At 42.1% G+C, this 12,531-nt stretch overlaps 1 protein-coding gene across 1 annotated transcript in view; it reads right to left on the bottom strand.

Moving 5' to 3' along the window:
* Window positions 1-12,531, bottom strand: part of LOC308294359 (voltage-dependent calcium channel subunit alpha-2/delta-4-like) — a gene marked incomplete at both ends in the record, with an annotated part of 118,812 nt that overhangs the window by 66,550 nt on the left and 39,731 nt on the right. Inside the window, 4 exons of the mRNA XM_080737090.1 lie at window positions 2,301-2,369; window positions 3,910-4,031; window positions 4,811-4,903; window positions 6,662-6,758. Of these exons, the coding sequence (XP_080593216.1) occupies window positions 2,301-2,369; window positions 3,910-4,031; window positions 4,811-4,903; window positions 6,662-6,758 (381 nt within the window). The remainder of the gene's footprint in view (window positions 1-2,300; window positions 2,370-3,909; window positions 4,032-4,810; window positions 4,904-6,661; window positions 6,759-12,531) is intronic.

The following is a 12,531-nucleotide window of genomic DNA, read 5'->3' as shown; positions in this document are numbered from 1 at the left end:
GCAACAGCTGGATCTGCGCAGCCTGTTTGTTATAACTAGATGTGTGGATGCTCTGTGGATTGGTATTCCCTACGACGCTCTGTCTCTCTGACAGCTTCCTCACGCCTCTAAGCTGACACACATTCACCTCCGTTTGACTGCTCGTCTTTACTTCATCGCGGCCGTGCGGTGCTGTGCGGTACCGTGATCAGAGTTGTTTTTGTTCTTTGTGTCGGGGGTGGGGTGGGCTGTAAAGCACAACGCTACAGTACCGTCGTATGTGTTTTATGTTTTAATATCCACCTTGCATTACAAATTTATTTTCTGTATTTTCTTTTGTTGTTGTTTTTTATTAACATTCCTAGTTCTAAGAGTAGAGCTCCAGTTAGAACGAAACCAAATAGTAGAAAAACCTATGATCAGGGTTCGATTTGCAGGGGAGGAATGGGTGCGGGGCAGTGGTGGAAAAAGTACTTGATTTTAAGTTTATATATTTATTTATTTTTTACAATATCACAATTTAATAAAAACTAAGTTAAAAAAAAATGGTTCACATTAACCCTGGCATCCCTATATGGGCAAATGTGTCAAAATCTTTCAAGTATTATTAAAAAATAGTGAAAATAGCAGATCTACAAGCCTCACAAGACGTCGATGTGTTGTGACCTTGCAGATTGACTATTTTTGCTACTTTGTGTACAAATAAGTACAGCTGAAGGAGGTTGAGAAGTTGATTTGCTTTCTGTTTAATTTATTTGGGGTAAATCGAACCCTGTGTATCATAGTCGTGGGTTTGTGTGTGTGTGTGTGCGTGTGCGTACGCGCGCGCGTGTGTGTCTTAGACCTGCACAGATGCTGAATCCTTAACAACCACTTTAAAAGATGTGAGTCATGTTTGTCAGGGAGTCGCTGCTCTATAAGCTCTGGTTGTGAAGGTGAACAGAAACAAGAGAACAATACTGGCACCTAGAGGCCATCGGCCATAAAACTAGCTTTGGGCTAATTTAGCTTCTATAGAACACTGTAGGTCAGGACATACTATACTTCCCTACATCAATGACGGATAGTGAACATTAAAGATAGCCCAACCTTCATTATGCCCAGTTTAACAGTGTTATGAGATTGTTGCTGCTGCAAACTTACGTTAAAAAAACATTAGCGCATAACATGTTTTTAGAGTCAAGAACTTTACTGTCATTGTGCAAGCACATTGCAATTGTGTCGACCTCAAAAGCAGCATTTGTCATCCTGCTAAAATAATGGCCTGTGTCACTGTCTTAAAGTTTTTTTCAGGAAGAAAATAAAAATAAAAATAAACTGAACCAAAACAAACTATGTGATATTTTCTCAATGGTTTCACACAGAACGTTTATAACAATATATGACTATTGAGATACAAATAACGCTGTCTGTCAGTTGTCATGTAACAAAACAGGATTAAATGACTTAGGCCAAGTTGTGTTTTGACTCAGGCAATTGTAAACCTAACTTGGGCCACATTATTTTAAGTGACTTAGTCCAGGCCAAGTCACAACAAGACAATGTGACCAAACAAATTGGCTTAAGTCACTTAGTCTTTGACTGAGGCCATAAAATGGCACACTCATGAACATAGGCCATTATACTACTCGGGTGGGAACAGGATGATCTTAGGATATAGGCCATTTTACCAGAGGTGGCCAGTGTATAAAATAACTCCCAAAATTGCGTAGGCCATTATTTTAGCAGGGTGACGATTTGTATTTAAGACTTCACACGTGTATTCGCTTGCTAATGGATGTGTCCCCTCTGTCTTATCCTATGTGATTTTGTTCATATTTTCTGGGTCAAGCACAAGAAAGGTTTGTCAGTTTGTCCAAAGACAATGAGGGTTTGAAATTTTGGACTGTTACCCATGCTGAAAAGAATAAACTTTATTTATCTAAACACAGTTTTATCAGTCTTTGTAACACAAGTCGTGACCAATAAAAATCGGTCCAATTTGGTTATAATTTAATTATGTAATACTTTTTGTTAAATATTTATTAAAACCAACAGACAGATTTAGCCACTTTCAACTTGGCATCCCTATTGTGGGCATGTTTTTCATAAATCTTCCAAATCTTTCAAGATTTTTCCAAATAGCCTATGAAAATAGCCTATGAAATAGCCTCTACAAACTTGATGATCTGCTACGTTTGTGTGACGCAGTGGTATGGCAAAGTATGCAAAAGGGCATAAGTGGTTAAAGGATGACCAATAGCATTCATTTATGGAGGAAAAGATGAAATATGCAGGTACAGTATAACGTTTCTGTCCACCAGCAACGTTATGTAACTTACCTCCAGCCATGGCCGTCTTGTCCTCAGATGAGACTGTCACAGAGGTAGTGGCGATCACATATTTCACCCCTGCCAAAGATGGACATTAAACGAAATGTTAATATGACATCGATCATGCCAAATAATACCATTTCACATCCGACGAAATTGGCCCTATCTTCACATAATTGGTCCTCACTAATGCTCATTATAAGATGGCAGCACAATTTCTGTCTATTTGGTCTGTGTGTCAGAGGAGGGCTGTGAACCGTTCAAACCTGCCTACCAGTGAGTGAGTAAAAGGTAGGTTTGGTCATTTCAAACAAGACGTTTTATTTTATTTTGATGTTTTATTAATGAAGAGCATAGAAACAGAAGACATTGCTCTTGCATTAATAGGAAGAAAAAAAAACCTGCCTAAACGGTCCACAGCCATCCTCTGAGACACACGGTGAGTAGACAGAAATGGCGCCATCTTATAATGTACATTCGTGAGGACCATTTACTGTATATGAAGACAGTAATCTTTGTAGATGCTATTTTTCAAAGCCTGAAATGAAGCCATTGCTTCCACAAAGAAAATACTAAAAGCAGACATTCCAAGATCAGGAGGTAGGCTACCTGAGTCACTGGAGCGAGTAAAAAATGGACCAAGGTCCCAAATTCCCAATGCAATGTGATGTATGATGGCAATTGTCTGACAAGGGCTTTATAGAGATATACCAATGATTATCATGTCTCTCAGCCAGAGAAGACTAGCCAACCTTATCATATAGGATACAGTGACGAGTATTGTAGTTCTATCACCAGTAATAAACCTTACAGCTGGGCGCCAAATGGAGTCCAACGTGCCTGAGAGTAGGAAAGTGTTTTCAGTGATCCTCTTCCTACAAATCATCGGAACACTGGTTTTTCTGTATAAGAGGGCCAACTGTTGTCTTCATTTCCCAACATGGTTCTTGTGGTGTTTAAAAGTGCATTTGTCATCGAACCAGATGCCAAGATGATACAGTACTTGTGTTCTGTAACTCTTTTGATATTTAGATTATAGATTACAGTCATTTATGTTTTGGGTCTCAAAACCATGAATTAAGAGTCTGTTTAAGATGAGAGAGAGTGAGAGTTTTACAATGCATTAAAGGAGTTTATCTACGGATAAATGGACAGAATCAGCGATGCAACAAAATAGTATCAATTTACAAGGACACACACAGTCCTAATACAGTGGTTCTCAACCTGCGGGTCGGGACCCCCAGGGGGTTCCCCATATGATTTTGGGAGGGTCCCCAGATGACAGTGAAGTGAAAATCTAAGGACTTTTAAGACCTTTTAATACAAAAAAAAAAGACCATTTCTGCATCAAAAGTAATACAAAAAAACCTGAAAGAAAACTGGTCAAACATTGGACTACTTGTCAAAAAATATAATAAAGAGGCAAAATTATCTCACAAAGCTTGTAGATCGGCTATTTTCGCAATAGTTATCTGTGGAACCGAGTCAAACTAAATTGATTGCCTCGACTCCTCCATTCCAAGTGCTTGTTAGGGTGAGGGGTTCCCAGTTCAAATATGATTATTTTGTGGGGGTCTGAAAAGGTTGAGGAACCACTGTGTTAAGTAAATGAGCGGACCTTTGTCGTTGACAGGGTAATAGTAGAATTTGCCAGGAGGATTTTCCATTGCCAAGCGGTACCACAGCGGAAAGTGATCCACGGTGAACAGGTTGTCCTTGTCAGCAGAGGTCAGGAACTTCCTGTTATCAAGGACAGAACCAGAACATTATTTGCCAGGTGCATTAAATGTACAGGAATTTGTCTTGGTCTCATTCGAGCTGCAGGCGAGGGAGGGAGAGGGAGGGGGAGTGAGGGGGCATTTCTAGGGCCTAAAGCAGGAAACACTTGCCACGGAGTATGCCTGTTGTTTTCCATGTATTTTTACATCGTCATGAGAGCATAGCTAAAACGTATTTTTATTAACCTTTTTACATGCTTCTACATGTCCGGTACTGGTGTCATCATGCATCCACCATTAACTGCCCATCAGAACCTCTACCAACATGCTGTCTAACTTTATGACCCAAAAGATAAGGTAGAGCTTTACTATTTACATGTTAAAGCTCTATATTCTAATAGTAATCATTGCTATAGACTAGAGTGTTTGTTCAGAACAGGGGTCGTCTCCCTGTCTCTCCAGCTCTTTAGTAAATGGAGAAAAATGCGGAAAGAAACAAACAAATGGAATGGGGACAAAATAGAACCCACATAACAAACATAGCCTGGTAAACCATCCCGGTCGCGTGAATTTATTATAATTTGTCTACTGCAGACCGGTCAGGCCCCAAGCGCTGGTGGAGTTCTGCAGAAAACGTGGAAGAGCCAATTGGCGTCTGTCAATCACATGGGCCCTGAGCTCTTCCACTTTTTTGGTTTATGCAACCGGGATGGCTTACCTAGGCTAACAAACACGTAGGCTATACATAAGCAAACAAGAAGCTAAAAAGATGACAATGGCTCTCCTTGATGTGAGACTTACTTGGCCACTCTTGACTCCATACCAGTATATCTGGTTATCCTCATGAGGCCCGAACGAGTGCCAAGGAAGGCTGTCTCCATCCCATCTTCCACCCTGTGCACGCACAGACGCACGCACGCACGCACGCACGCACGCACGCACGCACACACACACAACAAAGCAGATTAGCTCAGATCATCTCTAGGATATTGGCTACTGTCTGCATTATCTCTTCCCAGCAGGTGAAAGCAGTATTTTTATGCTTTATTCTTCAAACAGGAGAGTGCCGTTGAGAGACAGGAAATCAAGGGCAGAGAGAGAGAGAGAGAGGGAGAGACATGGTGCGATAAGATGGGAGTCAGGGTTCCAACTAGCTCACACAGAGCATTACTGTATGCCGCCAGCACTGTTGCCATTTGTAGATTGTAGATTGTCTATTTTCAAATATGCATACATAGGTTTAGTCGCTTCTTTTGGGCTTGTTTTCATAAAGACCTGGGCAACACTGGCCACCAAGCAGGCCACCCCCATGCAGAGCAGAGGGGTTTGTGACTGGAAAGTTGCCAGTTAGAATCCCTGGACTCTAGTCCAAGAAACCAGGGCAGGTAAAGGATAAATGAATAATACGCTCCCCTCGTTCCGTTTGCCTCCCGGCAAGGTGTTCTTGAGCGAGCCACTTAACCTCCAACTGCTCCAGTGGAACTGCTGCTTGACGGTAGAAGACCGTGTGTCGGCGCTGCATGGGCGGTAGACCCCTGAATGTGAATGTGTGTTATAATAAACACCTCCATTTGAACCACAGTGTTTCTCTCTGGAAGAGAGAATCTGTGTCGTGTCCAGCCAAACGCTCCCTGGACAAAAGGCATAATGAAAACAGCATGGCTTCCCTGTGCAACCCGTTGCTATGTTTAGCGAGTTTTGTGGACGGAGCAGCAATGACACACTAATCTTAGCTTTAGCAGCGTGAAGTGAGGTGAGGTCAGTGGTGGAAAGAGTACTCACATAAACGTATGTAAAAGTATCAATTCTGCAATGTGGAAAATGATATACTGTAGGGCTGAAGTGGTTACTGTATATATTTTGTAAAAATAATACTCTACAAAATAACTAGTAGTAAATAAAGTTTTCAAGTTACAAAAGTTTCGGACTTCCTACAAATCTTAGTCGTTGTAAAAATCCATGGTAAACCATGGCCTGTTGTAGCTTATACTGATTTATTAGCTTACATTTTAAAAATGTAAATTGTGAATATTTCCTTCAGTGACCGCAAGCTTTCCTTTAAAGTTATTAAAATCATTTATTTCTGTACAGCACCAGGAATCGTCTTTCACCTGCTTGGCATGCCTTAGGGCTTATAGGCAGTAGAATGGCTGGTAGTTGACATGAGATAGAACAAGAAAAAGATTCAAAACAAGCAGATAAAACAACCTGTTGTGACGGAGACTTGTGTGCGTGTGCGTGCGAGCGTGTGTGCGTTAGCTGATTTACCCTATCATACATGCATGGACAGCAGCCACACTCAGTGAGTCCAATTAGTTTAAACCACAGACAGGCGAGTTGTGACTGCTTAAATCACACATAATCATCACCATCACTTGTAAACAAGGTAAGGCCATGATCGGACATGAACTTCTGGGAACTCAGATTAGAGAACCACTGATCTACTGTCATCTGGTGGCAGTCTGTTAGTGACAACCTGTCAACCAATAGGCTCTGTGCATGTACACTGTCGTTCACGTTTCCTGTTCCAGTGTTTGGTTAAGTTTCTCATAGCTGATTGGCTCAGCTGCAGATTTGAACAGGATACGCACGCACACACACATTTTCAGCCTTTCAGCTTCCACGGCCACGAAAAACAGATGTAAATCTCACCCGTCGCCGTCGTTGAGCATCAGAGCGTTCCAGTAGGCTTCCATAGGAGCCGTCACCACAGCGTCAAACAGGATCTGTTGCAGCAGCACCTCGTCACCTATAGGTTAACACACAGGTAGACTGTTAGCACCTCGTCACCTATAGGTTAACAGTACACACAGGTAGACTGTTAGCAGCTCGTCACCTATAGACCCATTTCCTGAGCGCTCCCCTGTAGAGAGCACCGCTGCCATTGCCACGGTGTAAACCTCAGCCAGTGGTGGAGTAGAAGTAAAATTATTGAAAATGGGAAATACTCAAGAAAGTACAAATACTTTCCACAGTAGTTACGTACCTACATTACGTAGATGCGCAAGTTATGCTAAAAGCGTAGTAACCACACATTGCCTAAGCTCTGTGGAAAGTAAACACAGCCGTCTGCCCATCGATTACTGCAAGTGGTGGATCTAACAGCACGTCAATTCATCTCTTGTAACTATAAAAAGAAGATTCATGAAGAAAAAAGTTACTTTGGAACTGCAAAAATTAGCGCCTTTGCCTGTGTATATTTAGACGCATTTTCGCTGTGAGGAGGGGTTGGGACGACTCGGGAGATCCATGAAGAGGGCCAACAATAACAGAAATCCACCAAACCAGGTAGGAAGAATCATGATAAAAGCCAAAATAAGGGAGGAATATGGTTTAGCCTGGAATTGCCCTTTAACTCTCAAAACCTGGAACGTGCCCGAGTCGCGTTAGATTTGAACCACTTTAACCATTATTTTATGCTTTAACTGTTGAAAAATAGCAGATATACAAGCTCACAGCGCGGCACTTTGAAAAATCGTGAAAACGTGTCCAAGTCTTTGAATATCTTTGACCCGATGTTTGACCCGACTTCTAAATCCTTCCTCTAAATCAGTCAATCTGTCAAGGACCCCCAAAATTACATTTATCTGGGTGCAGACTCCCATCTCAAAATATGTTGTTCCAGGGACCCCACAGAAGCAGAGATTTGAGTTACAAAAGTCTGTTTTGAAAAATATAAATTGAAAAATGTGCACACGTTTTCACGATTTTTCAAAAATAGCAGATCTACAAGCTCGCAGCGCGGCACTCGGTGCCGCGCTGTGAGCTTGTATATCTGCTATTTTTCAATAGTTAAAACATCCAATAACCCTAGGCCTAAATGGGTTAAGGCCTGAAGCCCATGTAGCCCTGGCTGATCCCTGATCTCACGATGACAGCAGCTCCTCCGTTCCGCAGCATGACTGATGATATTTCATCTGCGCTGCAGCCGCAGTCAGAGAGATGTTGAATAATTTGGGTGCTCATAAATTCTGCATCCATAGGACTGACTGTAAGGTCAGGCAGATGACCAGGTGTTCCACTGTGAATAATACCATTACATGCAGACTGTCTGAATCATGAATGATTGAAAGATGTTCCATGTTGCATCTGGAACGCCAAATCAGCTATAGTGTGTCAGTGATTTTGTTCAGTGTTTTTTGGACGTGGCGTTTTGCATTTTTTATAGGAATACTTCTGGTTCTTTCGGTACACATTATATTGTTGCTGTCGGACATAAAACTCCCTACTTGATTATACTACAGCAGGGGTCAGCAACCTTTTTGTAATGAAGTGCTATGTTTCTATTTTCTAGATAGTCAGTGTGCCATGTCAACATACATTTTAATGACGCCATCAAATATTTTGTATTATTTGGATTGGCAGACATCATTAGACTAATCTCCCCGACTCCCTCCCCAGTCAGAGTTTTAATGAATGTAGAATTATGTGCAGGATGCAATTTGCTGTAAATTAGCTAACTTCATTTAATTGACCATGTTTTAAAAAAGATTTGTTTTTAAAATAAAAATATCTAGCACTCTCACACTTCTACCAGTGTGCCAGTGATCACCGTCTCCTGTGCCAATGTTGGCACCCGTGCCTAAGGTTGCCTACACCTGTACTACGATATCAAATAGGAGTAGATATACAAGGTCGATATGAGGGGCGAAGTGACACATTTTGAGCATGTAGGTCTGCTACTTTTGAATTAGAATCCTGAAAAGTAACAGTTTTGGACATACTGTACAGTATGAGGTTTCCACGCGACAGAGATGATATACAGTACTTGCACCCTAATGGAAGAGGAGAGACTTTGTTCAGTTTGTTGCTGCCCTATATGCGCCAGTCAGCGTAATCGGGAATACGTAAGTATAACTCGTATCCTGACCCTTCACATTTTTAGTTGCTTTTGACAAAGGTTGCCCAAAATAGGGAAAATAGGGATTAATGTGGTTAAGTTTGGGGACCTTTCACCACAGCTTAGTTTTAGGAAGAGCGCCTGCAGAGAAATCCTATAATGTGGGGCTTTTCCAGGCTGCTATGATACAGAAGCTCATCATTACTGCAAGATATTTCACAACTTCAATGTTTTAATGCAGTAGTTGTTAAACCTTTTCATGTCAAGGACCCCCAAAGTGATATTGTATTTGGCCGTGGACCCCCCCATCTGAAAATGTTTTGTGCCAGGGCCCAGGGACCACCAGTCCAGAGGAGAAGTTTGTGTTAAAATATTTCAAAATTAGTAAAGAAATACTTTCTTTTAAATAGCAGATGTACAAGCTTGCAGTGCGGCACAAAGTGGCAAGCTCTGAGCTTATACTGTATATCTGCAATTTATTTTTTAATAGCCAATGCATTAAATATGCATAAAGTGGTTAAATGTGATGCTATAATAACTAATTTAGCTGGGGAGCAGTGGAACCCAGGGGACCCAGACACCACTGTTTTAATGTACCTTGTTTTACCTTAAAGGTTAAATGACATTCTGTTTTTACCAATCATAAAAGTCTTTGCCCTGGTCCTAAAAACATGTTTTAAAATGTTTAAACTTGAAAATCCACTCCATGGAGCCATGGTCTCTTTCTCTGTTCAGGTGTCATGAAAAACGGTCTGTCACCTGAAATACTCTATAATCACCACTAGGGGAGCCTCTCTCTCCCACTCATTCTAACAAATATTAGTATAGCTTGAGTACAATTTTGAATATTTGTACTTTACTTGAGTATTTCCAATGTTCAATTCTTATACTTCTACTCCACTACATCTCAGAGGCAAATGCACTTTATCTCTCCACTACAATCATTTTGATTTTGATTATTAATACAAATCACTCACTTCAGCCCTTAGGCCAGCAGTTCTCAAACTATGGTACCCAAAGTGGCCACTGGCCACACACACGCACACGCAGTCACGTACGCACGCTCTCACACGCACGCTCTCTCTCTCTCTCTCTCTCTCTCTCTCTCTCTCTCTCTCACACACACACACACACACACACACACACACAGAGGACCGCCCCGGCTCCAACACTGACCGAGAGATGCATGCATTGCTCGCAGACGCGAGGCATTTGTTTCGCTGCTTTGCTTTGGTACAAGACACACTGTGACAGACACACACACACACACACACACACACACACACACACACACACACACACACACACACACACACACACACACACTGACACACAGAGGCTGAGCTGAGCCCTGAAGAGGCACACACGCGAACAGCATCGAGAGTCGCGAGTATTGCTTGTGTTATCATACTAGCGTTTTACTGTCTGCTCGCCGGGTCGCCGTGCCCGTGTGTGTGGGGGGGAGGACAGACAGGGCAGCGTGGAGTTATAGTAGGCTCTCCACGGAGCTCTGCTGCTCCGGGAGCCAGGGCCGGACTTACCATTGGGCAAGGGTGGGCACGTGCCCAGGGGCCTAAGGGGGAGGGGGGCCCCCAATTTTTTTTTTTTTTTTCAATCTTTTTTTCAAAAAAATGTTTTACCCCAAGAAATGTAGTAGGCATGATCGCGATCGCGAAATTCCATGTTTAACCCCCATACAAACCCCATCTTTCAAACATGGCAGCCATGTTTGTTTACATTTCAAGAAAACATGCTAGCTAGCTCATGAATGCCTGAACGGATTTCCATTCGGATTGTTTTGTTTGAAACCTGTGAACAGTGTGCACACACGTGATGCATATGATCTAGGCATGGGCGTGCATGATCCGTGCACTATGAATTACATGAAGTCTATGGAGAGGAAGGTGGTGTGGAACTTGGAAGCCATTTGAAAAGACCCTGAATGAGTTCATTTAATGATGACATTTTAAAATATTGCAATCCAAATAAAGTGATATTTGTGTTTAGTTACAGTACATTTTGTTTTATTATGGTAATAACATTGAGAGCTTCTGCTCTGCTGGCCGCACTGCATGTAGCTGCCCTGAAAGCTTAGTGCAGTCTAAAGCTCGCCCACTCTATGTATCCGGTACTTTCCACACACATAGGCTACACACATGCACACAAACCCCACTTCTGTATCCGCTTCAGACCCTTCCAATGAGCCAATGAGGATACACAGTCAGATTATACACAGGCCGGTCCGGAGGTGAGTTCACGGTGTGGTCAGGTGGACCGGAGGTGGAATTTTTGCGCGCACGAGGGCCTCTTTATTTCCCCTTGCCCAGGGGCCTCATGTCTTATAAATCCGGGCCTGCCGGGAGCAGAGCGCTGTCCTCGGCCTCGGTAATGAGGAGGGAGGCGCTGCCAGCCAGGGCGGAAAATACATAGCGATACATAGCGATTTTCACTATTTCACAAAAGCATAAACTGACTACTTGATATGAAGGATATTGATGTAAATAAGATATTTGAATGGACACATGTATTTTATATGCCCATATTTACGATTAAAGGACAATATAATGTAGAGATTACTTCCTCAAAACGTGGGCTGTGGAGAAATACAGACAGGGAGAGAGTAGAGCCCAGGAGGCGGAGGAGGGGGGGGTGCACTAACTGCTAGTGACGAGACTGTCCGAGAGACAATGATCAGAGCATCAGAGCCTCATTATGCAGAAATCGTCAAAAAACCACAGATAACAGGGGAACGACTGCAAGTTAAAAGTTGGTGTTTTTTTGGTGTAATTGAGGCCAGGAAACATTAAAAAAAGCATAAAAAACTCAAAATTTATTTTTGGATGTCACCATCATTAAACATTAAAACCCCTTTAATGTTTCCTATCTGGCTAGACCATACCATAGGAGGTTTGCACCGGTTTCCCCTGTTACTGTTAGTACTGTACCTCAATTTGCTTCAATTGAGACTGGGTTGCAGCACTCTTCAGTGCATGTCATTCTCCAAAACAGTTTCATTAATTATTAAAAGAGGGCTAAAAAACCCTAGGCTGAGTTTCTGGTAAAAAAAAAAACTATAGCAGATTAAAAACATGGCAGGCTGCAAAATACTGATTCATTATTAATTCATTAAGAAATGAATAATGGATGTGTTAGATTTAGGGTGTGCCAATATACTGTCTATGCTTGCACATTGACATTGACAGAACTCTGGGCACACCTTAAATTTAACACCCATTATTTACTTTGATTAGTTACAGCTGTTTTACTTGCTAGTCTGTCTGTATTTTTAACCTGAACTAGAAAATAAACTAGGTTTTTATGCCCCCTTTTTTCAAGATTTTGTTTTTGGCTTTTCAGCTTTTATTGATAGATGTCAGTGAAGATGGACAGGAAATAGGGAGAGAGAAACGGAGAGAAACACGCAAGAAAGGTCATCAGGAACGGGACTCAAACCCGCGGCTGCATCTAGCATTGCAGGGTACTGCAGCCACGGTCTCCCCAAGATGAACAGACTTTGTCTTTTCCCAGTGTTTCACCCAGGTGACATGGTTTTGAGATTAGGGTTAGGCATAGTTTCTGTGAGGTTAGGGTTAGGTTTAGGTTTAGGTATAGGCCTACTGTAGTTTCCGTGAGGTTAGGGTTAGGTTTAGGCATAGTTTCTGAGAGGTTAGGGTTTGGCATA

The sequence above is a fragment of the Nannobrachium achirus genome, assembly GCF_963921795.1.
Source record: "Nannobrachium achirus genome assembly, chromosome: 11".
Classification (NCBI taxonomy): Eukaryota; Metazoa; Chordata; class Actinopteri; order Myctophiformes; family Myctophidae; genus Nannobrachium; species Nannobrachium achirus.
Note: the sequence above shows the minus strand (reverse complement) of the source record. Positions and strands in the feature narration are given on the sequence as shown.